The 20,964-nt window shown below is 44.2% G+C and overlaps 1 protein-coding gene across 1 annotated transcript in view; it reads left to right on the top strand.

The window, feature by feature from the left end:
- Positions 1–5,803: 5,803 nt before the first annotated feature.
- RSPO3 (R-spondin 3) overlaps positions 5,804–20,964 on the top strand; it is a 58,914-nt gene continuing 43,753 nt past the window's right edge. The window contains exon 1 of the mRNA XM_053973521.1: positions 5,804–6,122. Within this exon, the coding sequence (XP_053829496.1) occupies positions 6,026–6,122 (97 nt within the window). The 5' untranslated portion in view covers positions 5,804–6,025. The remainder of the gene's footprint in view (positions 6,123–20,964) is intronic.

The following is a 20,964-nucleotide window of genomic DNA, read 5'->3' as shown; positions in this document are numbered from 1 at the left end:
TTTGCAGTTTTCCAGAATTTCACTTTATGCCTTGAAATAAGCAACAAGAGCATTTGGGTACAGAAGTGTTCCAGACTGCTCAGCACTATCTGCCTCATACTGAAACATCCCACAGAATAAGTATCAGTGACACATTTACCAATGTTTAGTGAAGGACAGGGAAGGGTAACCCATGGTTGTATGCTCTGTTCTCATACTGTGACAGTGGCTGCCCGGTTCCTCAGCTACACCTCCTACAACTCTGTAATACCTCTTATGGCTTCAGGCCACTGGAGTCGAACTGCTTCAGTATATCTTGGCAATGGCATGGCATTGTTGAGGACAGTTGGAACTGCAGCACATGAGCTCTATCAACACTGTGCACCATCATCCTTCTTCATGCCCACCTGTTCCTCTGTATGAACACTAGGCAACCTGCCCATCACCCATGCTGTGTACCGAGTGAGCACACACATGAAGAAATGGGCTTGTTCCCCTGTCCCTGCCTTTCCAAGGAACCCTACATTTGAAATCTCGCCTACGGTAGTGAGATTGCTTCACTGACCTATTTGAGACTCTCCCTGCCCTTGCTGTTTTACATGTCAGGTTTTTCATTTCCTTATGGTATACCAGACCAGGAAACTGAATAAATTGAAAAAAACCTTTTTTGTGTTTCATTTTTCAGCCAGATATTTCCCAAACCCTTGGACCAACAGAGAGCCCAGGAAGTGGGAATGAGCAAGTCACTTAGGCAAATCTACTTAGATGGACATTAACACCAAAGAAATTCACAGGAAATACTGCCAAAGTGAGAAAACAGCTCCTCCCAAATACTGAAATCATAGAGAAATCAATGCCTAGACAAATGGATGTGTCAGACGGTTGCGAACCTTTGCTGCTGGTTACTCACATCCTCCAGCTTTACCCAGTGATAGTTCCACCCTATGGGCTGTCATCACAGGAGAATCAGACTTGGGCAAACTGATGCATGAATTTAAGCCAGTACAGTTATTCTAGTATTGCCTTCTGGGTGCTTAAAGTTACCCTCCATCAAAAGTTTTGGGTTTTTTTTTCAATTTAGCATACATTAGACAAACATTTATGTTAATTGTTTCTGTTCTAGAATGAGTATTTGCACCCAAAATACACAGATACTTCCATGGCAATGCTGAGATTTTTTTCTTGCAGACACAGTTGCTCTAGGCACAGATTCTGCAAACACAGAACAAAAAGTTGGTCTGTATCCCAAGAGTTTTACAATTGGATCGCAAGACCAAGAGAAGACCAACTGATAGAATGAATATGAATATGAATACAGGGAAACAATGACTTAGCACGGTTTGATCATCCTCATATTAACTGCTAAAACATCCTCTGTGCCAAAAACTTCTCATTTTGAGGCCTTCCTGTTGGGCTGTCTTAACTAAACTGCATCTGGAAGGTTTGTGCTGCAAAATTTGTTTGTGTGTTTTTCCTACAAATGCGCCTTTTTTTTTCCCCACATACAATAAAACAAAAATTCATCCCTCCTCCAGTATGATCCCGAAGACCAGATCCAAACACATCTCAGACTGATAAAAGGTCAAGCTGACAGCAGCAGACTTTGGACCTGACCCAGACAGAGTGGTAGTCCAGATTGACATGCTAATTTAGGACCTGATCCTGTAAACTTTGATTACACTGGGATTTTATTACAATGACAGAATTGCACAAGTCGGAGATGTGAAAAATCAATTAGGTCATCCAGTCTATTTGTTGCCAGTGCAGGATTGTTCTCTGCTGCACATGTTGTTAATGTTCTGCCATTAGATATTTTAAATATCTGAAACATAAAGACATTATTAAGACTATTGGGACTGGATATTTAAGAATCAGTTTATTTTTAAAAAAGTATACTTAAGTTCAACTTGTTGCGAATAAAGCATTTTTCATCACTCACTTTTTTCGGTATACTTAGACTATTCAAATACAATCTTCTGTTTGTGATATTAACAGCTTTTGAGAATACTCATGATGTTACAGGAAATTAACCTCCTAAATTGAACATGGTTAAATAACAAATGGGTTGTGTTAGGAAACACTGAGAAAAGTAACAACTGTCAGATTGGGAAATATGGAAAAGACGCACACACAGAAACACAAATACTTAGATATATGTGTGTGTGTCTGTGTATGTGTGTGTTCTGGGTAATTTTTTATATATTGGTGTCTTTCTGTGTGCCTTGCCAACTGTGCTTGCCCTTAGTTTGTACAGGAAAAGAGAAATCTGGAGCAAAGACTGTCATGATTTGGGGTCCTGTGTGTTGCCAAGAATATTGTGGGTGTTTAACAAATAGTAGATGTGTTGAGTTGTGCAACTGTTAGTCAGGACTCCTGCTCCAGTCCTCCAACCCTTCTCCCTTCTCAGACATTACTGACCCAGATCTGTGGGGAAGCTACCAGGAATGACTCCTTGGTGGTGGAGTCTGATCTATGCCATCTACCCCCTGATCAGTACCTGAAAAATAAGGGTATGTATCGGACACAGTATGCTTCATTTTCAAGTTATACATGAGAAGTAATCCTTTATTTCTTTACTGTGTTTCCCAAGTTGAAAAGGCAAATTAGTGACTCTTTTGTTCACTTACACAAACTATTTCCAGTCTAGAGAAGAATGACAAAGGGTGAGCATTCAGCTGTCCTGTTCACATGGTTAGTTTTTATGACTAGAGTGCCATTTTAAGCAAACACAATATCAGCTATTAATTGAATATTAATCTTTTATTTGGGATATAATCTGAGGATCCTGAGGCCACCTTTTTTTCTAATATGATGTATTAGCTATTTGGAAAACTGAAATCAACATTTTCTAGCTGTGGGATTTTGCATGGAGAAACCAATGGGCAGGAATTACGATACTGAAAACACCACACACTATTACTCTGACGAAAGGATTACGCTTCTTAAAAAAAAAAAAAAAATCCAAACCACAGCAAAACAATACCTAGCTGATTTTACAGACTCCTGCTGCTGGCTTCACTGCAGCTCAGTAAAACAGACATATCTGACTTTCCGGCAACATACAGACCATCAGCCGTTCTTTCCCTCCCCACCCTCTTTAATAAACCCCAAAACAGAGAGACGCATTAAACCACCCTGGGAACTGTTTCCAATTCATCTGTTTTGCTTGCAAGGAAACATTGCATCCAGCTCCCTCCACAGTGTGTGCTGCTGCTGACTCCTCACGTCTCCTGGCCTGGTGAAGGGAGGCTTCTTGCATGCTGGATCACCCCAAAACTCATCATCCACTGACCACAGGCCCAGACACAGCTGTGCAGCCCTGCACAGCCCAGCCCGGTCACTGGCTCTGCCTCCCCAGGGCTGATGTCAGCCTGAACTTTGCCGCTGATATCTCATCCATCGGGATGAGCGACATAAACAGAGAACTGCATGCCAGAGTTTTGCTCTGGAACAAGCTCCTTCCACACATTTCAACAATATAAATCTTCCCCTTTTATCGCAGAACGGCAGTAACTGTTTATGGGTTCAGTTTGTTATTGTTGTTGGGTGGTTTTCTTCCCCCCTAATGGGGCTGGTTTTTGGAGGCAACCAGGCTCCTGGCGTCCTCTCACCCTGCCGCTTTTTGGATCCTGTCTTGAGTCAAGGCACAGCTTTTGTTTTCTCCTCGGTCTGTGTCTCTGCCCCTCTTCCACAGCAAATAAACCACCTCTCCCCCCTGCTGCTGGTCACTCATGCATACCCTGCCCTACTGCTTGGCCCTCGGTTGGTGTACACTCCACAAGTCGATTTTGCTGAGGCTCTTGGGTGACCCATGTAGTCCCCAGGGCTGTCTCCCAACACATCTGTCCCATGCATCTCTGCTGGAGCAGGGACACAACGACGGGAAGAGGCTGGAGAGACAGTGAGCAGAGTTTCTCAGTTGTGCTTTGTCAGAGCAAGGAGAGGGAGTGCACTCCCCATTTGTTTAATGTTTTCCTTATGTTTCTCGTAGAGCATTTATTTTTTGACATGCTTTCTCTGCCCACTGGTGCTAATGCTGCTCGAGTGAGTTGGCTGGCTAGCTGCAGGTTGGCTCTCATACATGTCCCATCCTTTCTCCACTGCCTTGTTTATTTATGCCACTCGCCTGGCTTGCTCAGCTATTTATACACACTAGCACACAAGAAGTTTCAATCTTCAATGAAACAAAACATCGAGACAAATGCACTTTCTACATGTCAGGGTAGCCCCTAGTTTTGTCTGCTGAATGATTTTTATTTTATGCTTCTCTGGCAATCCCACCCCATCCGGCTCAAGTATCCTGGATTAGAAAGACTTTCCCCAGAGTCCTTTTCAAAGGGAGCCTCCCACAGACCTTTAAATCCCCCACATTTTATGGTGCCGATATTTAACAGCTCTGAGAGGGACAGCGGGGGGAGTGGGGAAAACAGTTACAAATAAGAGTGGCCGCTCCTCACACCATTGAGGTTCTTGATGTGATCAGCGCCGGTTTACAGAGCTCACTCTCTCATTCCAGCGATAGGCACTGAGATAAGGCAAGCGAGAGAGGGTTCAGTGAAATCACCAGTTTTACCTTGAATCAACCTCACTACCCCCTTTGTAGCCTTCCCCTTCGCCCCAAAAGGAAACCTTTGCCGGAGAAAAGAAACGCGATACCCTTCTGTCAAACAGGCGGCCTCGCTTCGCCGAGGTGCAGCTGAGCTGCGCCTTTGCTGCCGGCGCTCTGCTGAGGGTCCCGGCGGCACGGGCGAGAGGCTGCTGTGTTCACCCCCGGCTCACGGCTCCGCTCGACCCCAGCCCGGGGCCAGCCCCGTGTGTCGCCTGCCACCAGCCGGCCGTGGGGACGGTCCCCGGCCCCTGCAGGACACGCGGCTTTGCTCTGTTCCTTCCCACCGGAGAAGCCACCCCGGAAAACCCCTGCCTAGTGGGGAAAGGCCACAACGGAGAAAATCCCGAGAGGCTGGAGACCCCTCAGCACCTCACTCCCATCTCCCAACCTCCACTGCGAGCCGGGATGTAAGGGGCAAATTCGGGGAAGAGTGGGTGCCGCGCTGTGTCCCCCTCCGCAGGGAAGGGGCTGAGCACCCCGCCCCGTCCCCCCGGCGAGTGGGGGCGCCCCTCCCCACGGAGGGGCCGGGGCGCGGGGGGGCAGCGGCATCTCCGGGTGACCCCGACAAGGCCGACGGCGGAGGGGAGGCGAGCGGAGACCTGCGGGAGGGGGCTGCCAGCGAGGCTGCAGAACCCTACCGCCCGCGGGCCTCGCTGCCGGAGGATGCTCCGGCGCCGATTCCCCGAGGGGGCTCGGCCGGGAGCGGGGAGCCTCCTCCCGCCGTGCCGGGGCGCTGGGGCTCGCCTCCTCCCGGCCCGCCCCGCCCCGGGGCCTCTCCCCCGGGGCCCCGCTCCGGAGCAGCTCCCGCATGAAGCCCGGGGGCTCCTGGTCGGCGGGCGGGAGAGCCGGGGGGGGCCCGGCCCACCTGCGCCCGGCGGCTGGCGGTGCCCACGGCGCAGAGCGCGGCTGCTCCGGATCGGTGGCGGCGGGGCTGGGTCCTCCCTCTGCCCCCCCGCCGCTCCCGCCCTCGCACACTCCTCTCCCACCGCCATCCATCCATCCGTCCTGTCGGCACCTCGCCCGCCCGGCGCACACACGGGCGCGCACAGCCGCACGCACCCCGGCACCCTCACAACATGCTGCCGGCCACCGGCCCGGCATGGACCCCGGCGGCGGCTGCTCGGCTCCTCTCCGCTGCTGACTGCCCTCTGAGGTTTGCGGCAGGTAGCGGGGCAGACTGCTGGAAAGTGCAATAGGAAAAGCGAAGGGGAAGGAAAAAAAAAAAAAAAAAAAAAAAAGGAAGAAAAAAAAAAAAAAAAAAGAGAAAAAAAAAAGGCAAAAGACATCAAGCCGGCCAAGCCCAGCTTTGGATCTCAGTGCAGGTATTTCTGCTGCTGTGTTCATCCCTTGCCGCCTACCACCCCGGTTTATTATTTCTTTTTTTTAAGGAAAATAAAAAAGGACGAAAAGGAGAAGACGAACTCTCAAAGGGTTACTATGCAATTGCGACTGATTTCTTGGTTTTTTATCACTTTGAACTTTATGGAATACATTGGCAGCCAGCACGCCTCCAGGGTACGACGACAGGGAAGAAGTAAGTGCGAAGAGATTTATACTTTGGTAACTTCTGGTTCCTCTCGTTGTGCTGTTCACCTGTCCGGGGGGTTCCGTGCCCCCGGTGCCCGGGCGAGTACGCTGGGACCTAAATCCCGCGTCAGCGGCGCGGCCGAGCGAATTTGCAGGCAGTTTCATTCAACTGGAGGCATGAAAGCGATTTTTGACCTCTCTCTGCTCTTCTTTCTCACCTCACCGGGATGAGCAGCACGGGCTCTGGGAAGACCTGCGTCTAGTGCTTTACATTTTAATGTCTGGTGAAAGGGAACGTCCTTTCTTAGATCTTCCCTCTTTCTGAAGGGAAAGGGTGATGACACGACAGGTAACTTTTTGCCGGTATGCCCTAAGCGCCTTTCTCCATCCCAGTCAAGAAGCCCCCTTGCCAAGAACGGGCACTACAGATTATCGCTATACGTTAAACCTGGCGCCTGGCAATGCGGAGGGGGGCTGGGGGTGTCGTGGCTCTGTCCGGCCTGTTGGCTTTCAGCCTCCGCTGGCCACTAGTCATCCATTGACACCGTCCTGGGACTGTGGCCCCATAATTTTTAAATTTTTAAATTTTAATCCCACGGGATGAGGCGAGTCCATCCCTTCTGATTTAACCGGCCCTGGTCCATCTCCGCCCGGGTCCGGGGCAGAGGCAGAAGGCAGGCGGGGGCCCGGGGGGAGACGTGCAGTACCCAGGGTGTTGGTAGAAGCTCCCTGCCCCTCGTGAAGGTTGGAGAGGAGAGCCCCCCGTCATCGGGGAAGAAAGAACAAGGAGGCAGCAGCGAGTCGCTCCCTTGGGAAGTCGCTGTCCAGGTCGCGGGGCGCTGCCACGGTTAGGCGGTCTCTGGCTCCGGCGTAGGGGTGAGGCGTGGGCTCGAATCCGCGGTGACACCTTCGGCAGTGCCGCGGGTCGGAGCTCTGCCGTGACCCCGCCGCAAGGAGCCGTGGATGAGGCGGGATGAGGCAGCAGAAGCTACCGGGACGAGCCCCCGACCCGGCCTGGCCACCCCGCCTGAATCTGACCCGCCGCTGTTTCAGGGGAGGAGGCATTTTCTGCGCACCTACCGCGGAGGGGTTGCTCATGCCTGCCCTCCCTAACAGCTACAGACACCGAGGAAATGTCATAAAACACAGAACCCTGCATTTCATCAGCAAGAAGTAACTGAGTTACTTCCTCAGGGAGGGGAGGTACTGTTATTTTAATTTTCTCCTGCTCAGCCTTCGCTCCCTTGCCCTGCTTGGCCCGGCTGGCCCTTGAAAGCCTCCTTTGTATGGTTTGCCTCCTGCAAACAAGTTTTGATTCACCTAAAGTGCCCCTAAAGCGGAGCTGAGGACGAGAGAGACCGGGGCTCCAGTCCTCCGATCCCCACGGCCTCACAGAGAGGGAGCACTAAGGGCTAAGTAAAACATGTCAGGGCATCCGGTTTATTATCCTTGGCAAGGGAGGGCTCCGCAGCCTCCATCACCTCCCACCCACTCCTTTAACCCCTGGCAACCGCGGGCCCGCAAGCTGTGACTGCCCCCGACCCCCAGCAGTAGGGGTACCCCGACGGGCGCGGCAGAGGTTCAGCCCCGGGCTGGGGGCACGGCAGGGCTCGGGGGTAGGATGCCCCCGCGGGGCGAAGGTCGCGGAGCGGGGCCCCCTCCTCCCGGACTCGCTCCGGCACCTGGTGCGCGGCGCGCCGGGCCAGCGCCGAGCCGGCGGCGACCTCTGCTGTCCCGTGCCGCGGCGGGCAGCCCGCGGCCGCAGGTGCTCGGCTCCCGCCGCACGGCACGGCTCGGCACGGCCCGGGAGCGGCCCCGCTTTCGGCGGGAGACGGCAGGTCTGCCTCCTGCCCCCGGCCGCTCGCCGTGCTGGGCGCAGGGCAGCCGCCGCTTCCGAGCGGCGGGGCAGACGCGCTGTACTCTTCCAAGAGAGCGCCGTCCCACCTCGTTCGTCCTCAGACAACCTGCATAGCGGGGTAACTTTCGGGAAAGAGAGGTGGAAGTGTTGGCCGAGAATATTTAGGTGATTGGTACACCGTGGAGAAGGTACCGAGCACTTGCTCAAAGTTTTATGATTAAAATGCAAGAGCTAAGATAAATTCAGAGCAGAACAAGTGGCCGGAAAACCAGGGTTAGAAGGTCAGAATGGGAATCTGGCTCGTTATTTTGGCAGTGAAGGCAAAAAGCCTTTCAGAATACCTCACCTGGACGTGCTATACATCGTCTACTGGCCGAGGTCTTCAAATCCAGCTGGTTGTAAAACATGATTTGGTATAAATAGCGGTTACTTAGCTTGAAGGAAAAAATTAGAGAGTGAGTGTTTATGAAAGTTATTATAAGAGTGGTTATGATCACTTGCACTAATCACTTCAGTTTTAAAAACCTATGAATCGCTGTTAGTGAATAATGCATAATGAATAAATTATTTTTATTACAGTGTGCAGATAAAGATTACACCTGTCAAATTAATCTACTATGTGGAACACTTTTCTTGGATTTCTGTTTCTTTTGCTCAGATAGTCTCCTTTAATCACAAATCATAAGCACATTTCTAGAGAAATGCTTTTAAATTTCTCTTTAAGCTACTTATTTTTAAATATAGTACAGATAACTTCCCATCAAGCAGTCAGTGAACCCAACTTACTTTGTTTTGGTTATTATCAGACTCTTCCATTCCATGTATTATATTGTAGACCTACATATTGTAACGTAAAGAAATTATAAAATTTGAACTGGCTAATTCAGAATATGCCATGCCAGAGTCCCAGCTGGTATAAATTGAACTTTCTTTTTTAAATTACCCCATCAGAAGGATCTGCTCCTGGAGCATTACTTATTTTGTACCTATTGCCAAAGTAATCCTTCCTATGAGAAATGTCTAGTTTGCAATCCTTTTGCTCTCCAAAACTCCCACTGAATTTTCTAGTTGGGGAATCTTGAATTTCTGTCCCATGATCAGTAGTAAAGATATAGCTGGCTGTGGAGAGATAAAAGTCCTCTGAAGTCAACAACAAACTGCAGGCAGATGATTGGGTCCAGAATTAGACATAGAACACAATCAATAAAAGTTTAAAAGCAAACATACCACTAGCAGAAAAATTTGTGGTTTTATTCTGGTAAGAGCAATCAAGATTAACAAAGTTGCTAGTTTGAGTCTTACAAGATGGAGTAATACGCAGTTGAGTATAGACTAGCGTACCAATAAATAAGAATTTCTGTGTATTGGCCAGTGATTGCAGTTTGCTTAGAAAAAAAAAAAAAAAAGAGGATCAAGTCAATAGTTCAAAAAATATTTTGTCTCTGCAGGCTACTACCAACCCCCAAAACTTAGTACTGACAGTTATGCACATCTCTCACTGACCTTCTAGTAGGCAGAAATGAAGTATTATTTGCTGTGGGTCTGTGAGTGACCGGCAGACCATTTGCCATGACCCTGTGGACTAGCAGTGAGCCATGGACTAAATTTGGAAATCTAGAATAAGTGATAGAAAATTATGTATATCTACTATGCTCCTACATTTGTGAGTAAAATAATCTGCATGACTTTATGGAAATCTAACTTGGATGTAGAGCTCCCATGATTATTGGTAGCCCATCAAATTGCCTCCTGCCTTTCACTACAACAGCATGTCCAGGATACCCAGTGCTCGCTCGCTCGCTCCTACCTTCCTTCCTTCCTTCCTTCCTTCCTTCCTTCCTTCCTTCCTGCCTGCCTGCCTTCCTTTGCTCCTCTGTCCATTCCTCTGCTGATGCGGGACTGCAAGTCTTCCAGCATCTGCTTCTGGTCACAATTACTAGTGGAGGGCTCCAGTCTGCAAACACTCTGCATCTCTGGCTTGATTTGCATTCAACTACTTACAGACTCAAAATTAGGGAGATGTTTAACAGCCCATTTGTATAGATAGCTATATAAATTAAAAAAAAAACCAGGAAAATATTGACAAAACACCAACTGGTAAAAATATTTCTTCAGTCTTTTTATACTCTTGAGCAGGGTGCAATTCACATGGAGGTAGAATGTCAGCAAGAAAAAAGGAATTATATTATTAGTTAAAATAACACTTAATTGTAGAAGCAATTCTTTTAATAGTTCACCACCTATATATGTTATTGATATCTAAATGTATAGTCAGGGTTGGCACATCACAGATGGCAGTACTACAGAGTTGTTATGTACTATAAATGTTGTTACCAATTTTTAAAAATAAAAAATTTATTATCTCAGTGCAGCAGTTTTAAGTAGAAGTTAGCCAGGCAAGCAGCCATCAAACAGCCCCCCTTGGGCAGGATTGAATTACTGTTAGTTCTCTTTCGAAGTGTTTGTATGCTGCTGATAATTCTTTTCTGTGATGTCTTCATATGAGCACTGTGAGGGTAAATACTTTGCTGGCGACAAGTGCATACTTTTTTTTTTTTTTTAAGTGCAACTATATTTCTCATTTTTTGGGTGAGAATCTGTCCATTTAAAAGTAGACAGTAAAATTCCTATTGCAGTCATTGAAAGCAGAAGCTGTTCCATCGTGTTGTAAACTTTCACTGTAGTGATACCTTAAAAAATTAAATATCAGGAAATCACTATCAGTGGCTGAAAGCTTTAGAAGTGTGATAAGGATAGACTGCTAGTGTTGTTATTTTTAAATAAATAACTCAGTATGTATGTAAAATCTGTTCCTGATCATACCAGCATATGTGGAACGATAAGTGTTGTTATCCCAGGAGACTAAAGGACATTACTGACCAGTACCCATCTCATACCTGATATCTGAAAGGGTGATAATTTCAATTTTTTTTCCTATGACCTGCTGAAGACATTTCTTATACTATATAAAATTCACGTTAGACTTTAAATACACGTTACCACAACTTCTCAAAGACATTGATGTAGGATGGTATACCTGAAAATACATTAAAAGTCCTATTTGTCTCTGCAGACAGAATAAAATATTGCTATTATTAGTAAGAAGGTTTTAGAGCTTGAACCTGCCTCCTTTACTTTCAGTGGAGAAAGTCCTATGGACTATGCTGGAGCTGGAGTGAGCTTTTTTTCTGCAGGACCTCAGGATACATTTTGAGTTTGGAAGAAATCCCATACTAAAATACTTGCAAAATTGCATGATTCAAATATGGACAGCCCCTAAAGAGGATAAAATAATGCCTCTTACCTTTCAAAACTATGATACTTAAGCTGTTTGGAAGGCAGTCTCTTTCTTAATCATATGAAAAGTACAACTATTTTACTACTTCCACCTATTGAGCCAACTGAAGCCAAATTAGTTAACTGAGACTAATTTTTTCTTTTGAGCTTTGCCCTTAATGTACCAAGCCTTTGCCAATCCCTATTCTGCTGTTTCTTCTTGCTATAAATTTTTCACTGGAGACTATGGAAGTTACACCTGATAAGATCTGAGCTAGAACTCAAAAATCAGACTTACTCATTTTCTCTTGCTTAGCATGCTCATTTTGCTCTCTGGTTTGCAAAGCAAGTGTGCTGTCTGAACCACTGCACTTTATTGCTAACATTAGCAAGGTGTTTGTCATTTCATACTCAGTCATTTATAGACAGTGACTACTAGCAATACTCCTTTAAAAATATGGATGTTCTTAAGAACGATTTTCCCCCTGTAGTGAATTGTCCCTTTTGCTTGAATTTAAATTAGAAGCTGCAAAAACTTGGTGGAGGGGATATAAAAATTAATAAGAAAATATTTTTGCTTCACTTCTAATTTTGGAGTCTGAACTACTCAAAATCACTTTGCCAATTTTTTTTACCAAAATAATCCTGAACAAAGCAATCTTATCAGATGACAAAAGGAAGCTGAAACCATGTACATATTTATACAAAAGTCTGTCTGTCTGCTGTTGCCACAAACAATGCTTCAGAAAAAAGTACTCAGAGAACATTTATTCATGCAAAACGTGCTATGGCTCTCAAAGAAAAAAAAGAAAAAGAGGAGAACTCCAACTCTTTTATAAATAATTGAATAACTGAGTTTTTGGTGACAGCAGAATCATTAAAATTAGATGTTTTGTCATAATAAAATCTCACAGATTTTATTAATGAGTACTTTAACTTTTTTGTTGCTAGTACAGAGTAGTGTGATGAGCAATGCTACTTAAGGAATGATTGTACTATGGTTGTACAACAGCTGACTAATAAACATTTCTGTGTTTTTCAGTTTCTAGATTATGAGTTATCGACCTTGCATTTTAAAATGTTAGTATTACTTACTCCTGTAAACAAACATAACAGCCACTGAAGCAAAGGAGCCACAAAACACATCTTGCTCCAGTGCTCCTAGGCAAGAACTCACCTATGGGAACCAGAGCTGAACTGGGAGAGCCTTTGGCTGTGGCAGTGGCACTGAGCTCCTGCCAGCTTGAAGCAGCACCCCAGCCGTGCACTGATATTTTGGCTCCACACAACAGAATAATTGGGAGGAAGAACATAAAGGAATGCTCTTATAGTAGTACTTTTAAATAAAAGTAAAACTCCAAACCACAGGTTTACACCAAATTCTTGTAGTGCTGATATAAACTTTATCCTTTCAAGCTTCTTAATGTGCATCAGTATTACATCCTGACAGGCTTCGTGTTTAAAATTGCAAGGTTCTAGATGGGAATTCAGGCATTTAATATTTTCTGCAGGGCAAAGAAGATTTTGGGGCACTGTAAAATGAAACAGGAGGTCATTGATAGATGTTGGGATAGTAACGATCTGTGATTCCTGTGGCTTCCTGTAAAGGGCAAGGGCAAACACAGAAAAGCTTACATACAAGAACTAGACATAAGGTGTCTAAGGACAGGATTTAAGTATGAGTCCCTCACCTTCAAATAATGCTTAATTTCTACCTCACCCTTGACACATGGACATTTCTCAGATGCTCTGTCATTTCTAACATGATGTTTCATCTTATTGACACTGAGCATCTGTCTGAGGTCAGGTCCTTTCATGAAGAGACGTTGAGATTTTCTCTTAAAGAGACCCTTTGTTAAAAAAGTGCAATGAATAAATAGTGACAAATAATAAATATATAAATGCAAAATTCCTCCACACGGAGCACACAATATTGTAGATGATTGCTTACTGACATTGGAATAAAGTCACATGCACTCCTGCTCCATACCCAGACCTCAAGCCCTTGTCTTTCCTGTGCAAACTAAAATTGTTGCAAGCAGCAACCTGAGATTACATGCAAATCCAGGTGAAAAAACATCATCTCATTAGAGCATTTCAATACAGATAGGCTAGAGTCATGCTATATGGAAGAATTAATTTAACTTAGGTTTTCAGTTCCTGGCCAAATGTTTTAGCAGCTAAGCTTTTGGATACATTAAGGGGCAGCAAGGCTGCTGCTCCTTTCTTGGTATGTTTAAGAAGAAAAGAGTGAATTTTCCTTTCTTTTGTTAAAGAATGTACTGGTTTGCAGTGCGGTCTAGTAGTGCTAGGGCACCTAAATTCCAGGATTTGATACAGTTTCTGACCTCATCTTTTCAGATCAGATTAAGACTCCTTTGTTCAGTGTGCTGGATTTTTTCCCTTTTGTAGGCACCCAGCTCTTCTCTCCTACTAAAAGACAACTGAAATACCTTGCTCAGAGCTGCCAGCTGTACTTTGATGGAAGTGTCAATGAAGTACAGCATGACACAAAGCAGGGATGTTTGAAACAGCATAAATCCTCTACCAAGCACCAGCTCATCCACCCCATTTCTCCCCAAATAACTCCTTGGGTATACAGCTTCACTGGTGATAGCATTTTCATGGGAAGTCACAGCAGAGGTAGGGCTTGAGATAGTTTAACTCAGTTTCCCTACAGGGTGAGGCTGTGTTTTAAGAGGAAGGAAGACAAGGTTCTCACATAAACCAGAATCGTAGGAGCAACCAGCTGGTGGAACAAGATTTCCTTTGCATTCCTTGAAAACCTTTTACGAACATCCACTTGAACCAGAGCTACTAAAACCCGACACTTTAATATGTTTACAAAGTTTATGTATGTTATCAGCACATGCAATACTCCCATTAGGATTTATTACAGGTTTCTTTAGCAACAACATTTTTTATCATAACAGCTCAACTGGTCAGAGAGAGGAAAACAGCCAGTTTCTCCAGAGTGAGCCTCCCACACACACTTGCCCAGCATTATTGAGTTGCTTATATCATGAAGATTACACAAACCAGTGTCGGCAAGTGTTTCATAACCTTGTTTCCTTTTCCTAGAATGTTCATTATTAATTTCACTTTTTCTATGCCATTGAATAATGAGTTGCTGGTGTTATATTACTTGATGTGACTGCTGAGGGAAGAGCTAGCCCTCCCAAATAGAAAAGTGGGAGCAAAGGCTATTTATTCAACATGGGAGTCAGAAGATGTGAAGTGCAAGTATTTCGCAAATACACGGGGATGGATGAAGATTCCAGAAAGTTTTAGTATAACACAGAACTAAAAATAATCAGCTGAAATGAGACCTTCTTGTGCTGGGCATGCAGGCCACAGATGTTTAATAGCAAGATCCTGAAGGCCTGGAAGGCAAATAAATGACATGATTTTGTGTTTTGCAAAAGAAAAAAAAAACCCACAACAGTTTCTGTTTTGCAGTCCAAAATGAAATCACACATTTGTCTCTTGTGTTTATCTTTTATGAAGAGTTGGGCAATTGACAAGTTTCAGAGTTGAGGGCGTATTAAAAGGGAAAGTAGAATTCTGTATGAGAGTATAGAATTTATAACTTGTGCTATGTTCTAGACAAGTATTTTTAAGATCGAGGCCCTGACTTTAGGAATGAAAATATTTAAATGTGCTTTTTAAGCTACCAATTGAGGAGAAGTTTCAGATGTGTAAAAATCTGTCAGTAGGATTCAACTTCAAGTGAATGTCAGCAAAAGGACATCCTCATCGCTGCTTAGGTCATACATTATTTCTGAAGAATAGACCAAAGTCATTTTGAGGAACAGATAAACACAAAAAATGAGTTCCCCTAGACAGATTTGGGCAAAAATATTGCATTTAATCTCCATTGGCATAATTTATTTCTGCTACAAACCTACAAAATAAATATGATTTGAAAGTGCTTATTCTCTTCCATGACTGGGTTCTTTAATCTGAGTAGTTAACTAAGAAACTAATCCTGCTTTAAAGCCCCAGCTTCCTTCAAACATAGAACAAGTAAGCTGACACATTACTAACTCTGAGTTCAGTATATCTAACAAGCAGTGACACACATAATGGTTGTATCATCTCAATCACTCTATGAACGTAAAAATTATGGAAGAAATTTCAAACAGGCTTTCATTTATGAGGTATCTACATATTCTACCTGCTAATACTCTGCTAAACACAAATCTTCCCAAGCTTTATGGAGGTTAGAAGCACTAAGTGGGTAGTGATCAGAGTGGGGGCATCTTACTACTCTTTGCCAGGATCTGGCTGGCCACAAAGGAAACTGTGAACTCTACCAGCTCAAGATGAGGACAGGCAGCTATTCACCTCTTTCTGATATCACATCATTTCCAGCTACCCATGAGCAGAGGAGTTCATTTCTCCCTCAGGATAAATCACACCTGAATCCGGATAAAATAGATTAATCAAAAGAATAGCCTTTTCTTGCATTTCCTTACTTTCTTAATTATGTGAGAGAGGAGGATTCTAACCATAGCTACCACTAAAAGACCACCAAGCATTATGAAGTCAATCCATAATCCTTTTTGAAGCCTTGAATAATTTCTTGAAAAGTAAGTTATTCATCTATGAACTTGCTGGTTGAGCCTTCTAGTCTGGTTCCTTGACTGGCTGTGGTTACTTCTGGGAACAGGAAAAAGGATCTGTGTTTTTTCATCTGGAAGCATGCAGAGACTTTGGACACATCTTGTTCAAAAGAGATCAGTCACAGAAATTGCAGTACTGCATATAAGAGAGTTTATTCAGAAGTAGAATCTTCCATCTCATCTTCCTTAACTCCTACGGAAACATTCTCTGGCTTATATAGTTAATTCCCTAGAACCCCCTGACCCCACAGCAGTTGTCCTAGAATTGGAAAAACACATCTTTATGCATTGTCATCTTTCCCTTCTCCCTTACACAGTAATATCTAGGTCTGTATATATACATTCCTATACATACACTAAAGTTCACATCAACACAAGCAAGAATTAAAGTATTTTCACTTTGAGATTGTCTTAAAATATAGGTGAAATTCATGCTGATAACCTCAGATAGAAGTTTTTGACTCCATGAGAAGTCCTTTGGTTTGTCTGAAAACTCCATCTCTCCTCCCACTGTTCTTATCATCTGTTTGGTCATGGAAAAAAAAATAGTTTTATGTGGGTTAAACCAAATGCTAAATTAAAGAACAACAAAAAAATTGCCTGGGAAGCTTGGTAGGGGACCCTCTCTTTTTTTCTGATGAGCTCGCCATGTTTTAAACTGTACCAGAAAATTATATGGACCCTTCCCTTTTTTGTTATAAAACCTTTCTTACTTTTCAAATTACCTCTATCACTAGGCTGGGAATTTACTTAGCCACTTGGAAGGAAGACGGTGCTCCAGAGGTTATGCTCTGGGCAGGGAAAATTGGTGGTTCCAGTGATGAGGGTCTTTCCTTGCCACTGTGACAATGCAGCAGCACTGCTGGTAATGTTCCTGGGGTTGGCCATGCATATGGGTGCATTTCTGCAACTGCATTTGTGCATGTGCAAGGAAAGAAAATATTCCTCTCTTTTATCAGCAAACAGAAATGTCACGATCATGAGGCACATGCCATACTAACCCGAGGTTTTCAATTAGAGCCTCTGCACTGTTTTTAATGGGAGATGCTTTAGGCAGAATAAACATGTCACAAAGGTTAAGGGACTGAGTCTGCTTCTAGTTACAACTCATGTCAGGTAGCAAGTATCTCACAGAGCCCTGCCAGCATAAAATTTGCATGTGCACTGAATCCAGCCTAAATGTTTATACAGACTACAAAATAAACATGATAAGTGGGAGGTTTTTGTTGCCAATCACCAAGAAAAGGAGTAGAAATGCAGTCTGTAATTCATTTTGTGAGTTGCTGGTATAGAACATGAGGGTATTTTGTCTTTTCTCAGAGAATCGATGCAATTTCCCACTTAAAACTGTAGGAGAAATATTTTATGGCTTTCTCCATGCTGCACCTATTCATCCTGCCCAGCACTGTGTATTCCTGAGCACTTTCCTTCTTTGCCTTCCCTCTCTTCCTACAGGTATTGAACCTGAGCACTATCTTTCAAAGTAGTGCCTAAAGAAATTCACAAAATGAGAACATGCACTGGAACAGACTAGCTAAATAAGTGAGCACAGGAATAGACACAAAATGTTGCATTTTTTGAAGTGGCAAGTGGTAGAGGAAGTAATAAGTCTAGATCAGCTCCATTAGCCTGCCAGATTTAATACATGTGTGATCCATGTCTTTCTCATAGTCCATTCAATACATGAACGTAGCTCAAGCCTACTGGAAATGAGAACTAGCAGGTGAATGCATTGAACCAGAACAGACACCAGAATTCACATGCAATGATGCATACAACATACAGAATGTACAATAATATGCCTTTTGTCAAATCAATTTTTAAAATATTTATTTTCTCATAGTCTTAGAAATTTCTATTTTTCCTTAGTGTCACCCCAAAGAAACATGTTTTTAGTGTTCTCTCGTCCTCACTCCCTTGTTTGTCTCTACAACCAAGTTTCTTCCTCAACAGTTTTCCCCTTTCAATTATAAATTTTTGCAACTTTCATTGCTGAGACCAGGGTTTTGGGGAGGAATGGTGGAAAGAGAAAGGATGCCCTTGAGCTGTGGTATGATGACTTGATGATAGCAGTGGGTTTCTCGGTGAGAGAAAAGAAGCAATGAACAACTTCTTTGATTTACAGAGACATATTGTAAAAACAAGCCATGAATCTCTGTATACAGAAAGATGTGAATCCTTGGAGCCTATGTCAGATATAGGGAACGATGGGAAGGTTTGCATACAGTAACAGAGAATGTAGCCCTGAGGTCTATCAAATGCAAGAATAGGAAGTGTAAAGTTTGTAAAAGTGGTGAACTATTCTGAATGTGTCAGCTGACATCAAACATGATTATGGCTGTTTGACCAAGCACAGATACCAAACTACCCATCCAGTTTGTCTACTGCTCTCCCCTTCAGGGACCAGCCGAAAAAATTCACTGTTTTGCAAAAATATTGAAGGGGGAGGAAGGCCCCCTTCACAATGTTGTTCTTTTCCCCACCACTGTATCAGGGATGGTCAAGGTGTGTGGCAGGGCAATTGGCCTTGACTTAGTACAACTTAAAAATAGGAATTTGTTCAAAAGTGGAATCCTCCTCCTCAGCTGCATTTCTGCAGGCAGGATGGGCAGCAGAGTTCCTCAGCTGAACTGCCATGTGTAGCTCTGCTCATTGCACTCTATAAGCAATTCCCAGCTCTTGTAATTCACGATGGTCCCAACTTTCCCTATGCCAAGCCCTTTCTCCAACACATTTAATTCCTCAAAGCTCTGCACGTCTCTATTCTCTCTTGTGACAGGAGTTAAATAATGCCCACAAATGGAAATATCTACTTCTCCTCTTGGCTTGCTGTGGAGCCATAATCCCCCTCGCCCCAAAATATTCAGTCTAAGTGGATTTACAGAGTTAGTCTGAAAGTTTCTGAATTAGAAATCATCTGGTCCCACAGCAGAGTGTGAGTATTGCTGTCTCTACAGGCAGGCCAGTGCTTCTTCCTTCTCTTTAAGATGGACTCCCTCTGATGATGCAGGGTCAGAGGAGGTACCCACACCCTGTCCAGGCCATCGGCCTTGTGCTCAGACAGCTCTCTCAGCTGCCAGTTCTTCTTTAAGGTTTTACAATGAAAAAGTTTCAAAACAAACATCGGATGAAAGCAATTTTTAGTCTAAACTAAGCATGGCCAGGTTTGCATTGGTGATTTATTGGTACAAGTCATCAGCTCCTATTACCTTTTTCTTGAGCCATGCAATTCTCTGGCTTCCAGACATTTCTAGGGCCTGATTCTTTGCCTATTGAAGTTAATTGGGAGGTTTTGCCACTGATTTCAATAGGAGCCCTCTAACTTTCCAACCTTTCCAACCTGCCTATAGAGTTTTGAAGTGATTCCAGGTTTCCATCATAGTCTGCGGTTCCCCCTCTTTAAGTCAATTGGACATTAACAGATTGCCTGGGTCCACACCTTTGGATAGAGAAAAGCTCCAGATCTGATTCAGCGCTCACTCACACACCAGCTTTGTACCCCAGTGGAGTTCCTCCTGATTTATATTGGCAGGGAGAGCGAGGTCCAATGTTACTTATGCCTGGGTCATTGCCAGCAGAACACGGAGAGAATTCAAGTCACTTGTTATCCCCTTCCCCACACCTCTCAATCACAGTGTAAATGTATGTACATTATATGTGGATATATTAGAATCATCTGGACTCTTTTAAGTTATTTGCCATTGAAACTGACTTCAAATTCAAGTTTTAAAGTTGAAATAACAAAGAAGGAAAAAAGAGTCAGAAGGGAGCCAGCTGCAAGGGTACTCACAATTTTCATCAGTCTACAAGACACTCCTAATAACATATTTTACTACTTTGTAGTGAACTTTCTTTGCTTCTGCCATAAATATATTCCCTATGCTGTAAATGAATAGCTTGCCAAGCTCAGTAAAGTTAATATAGAAGAATAAATCTTAACTACCTATATGTCAGGTCAGAAATATAAATCTTATCTAATATGCCAGGTCAGAAGGAAAGAATACTTTTCGCTGAAAATAGCAAATACTTTCCAGTGCAGTCGGAACTTATTTTTCTCTTTAAAAAATGTGCTGCCCCTAATAAGATGGGTTGAACAGTCTCTTTTTAGAATCTCCAAAAGAAAAATAAACACATAGAGCAGAGTTAATTTATAAAATGCTCCAAAGTTTTATCTTGGCAGAACAGTTGTAGGCAATGAGAGTTCTCTCCCTCTCACACATGCATTCATACACACACACACACACAGACACGCACACATCTCAAAATTAGGACAGGCCTTTACAATAGCAAATGCTACAGAAAACTTATATATCTGGGTAAATTCATAGATTCTAATTCATGCAAGGCTCTCATTTTCAAGTCAATGGATATTTTTCCAAAGAAAGACAACAATCCTTGGCGCCTTTTTGTGTAAGGTACAGACCTGCTGTGTCACAGTGGGGGATAGCGAGACACACAAGTGCCTCGTGTCTCAGGCCCCCCTCCCATGTACCAGCACTTCTGCTGCAAAGCAGTCATGAAGCCACTGTCCCCTCCTCCTGCCTGCCCAAGACCCCACTTGTTAGACACTGCTGGACAGCCTGGTGGGTGATCTGCTAGCCAGCAGCTGCTGGCACATAGGTCCCTCCCAGTAGCCACAGGCTCCTACTGCTGCCTATCCTCTTGTTCCTCCTCCACACCTGCTTCACCCCATGCACCCTGTTCTCACCAGAGCCAAGGTAACTTCAGAGCCTGAGATGAGGCCCACCAAGGACTTTCCTTCAGCCTCAGAGTATTAACATTATTTGTTTTAAAGTCCATATCAACCTGTATCAGGGAGCCACAACAACAGGGAAATATTGCAGATTCCAGTTCTACCAGCCAAGAGATTGCCCAAGAGAAGAGCAGGTGCTATGCTGACACCCCCAAACACTTTGGGAGCTCCTCCACCTCTTGCAGCAGCCACTGGCCTTTAACACAGCTTATTTACTTCAGTGTTTGGCAAAGCAAACAGTCATTTCCCCCAAGATAAACAAGAATAGAGGCAGTTTTACATGACCGAGACCACCCCACTTGCTGTTGTGACCATTTTGCTCAGTGCCACCAAGCTA

This window comes from Vidua macroura, chromosome 3, assembly GCF_024509145.1.
Source record: "Vidua macroura isolate BioBank_ID:100142 chromosome 3, ASM2450914v1, whole genome shotgun sequence".
Lineage (NCBI taxonomy): Eukaryota > Metazoa > Chordata > Aves > Passeriformes > Viduidae > Vidua > Vidua macroura.
This window is presented reverse-complemented; position numbering and strand designations above follow the sequence as displayed.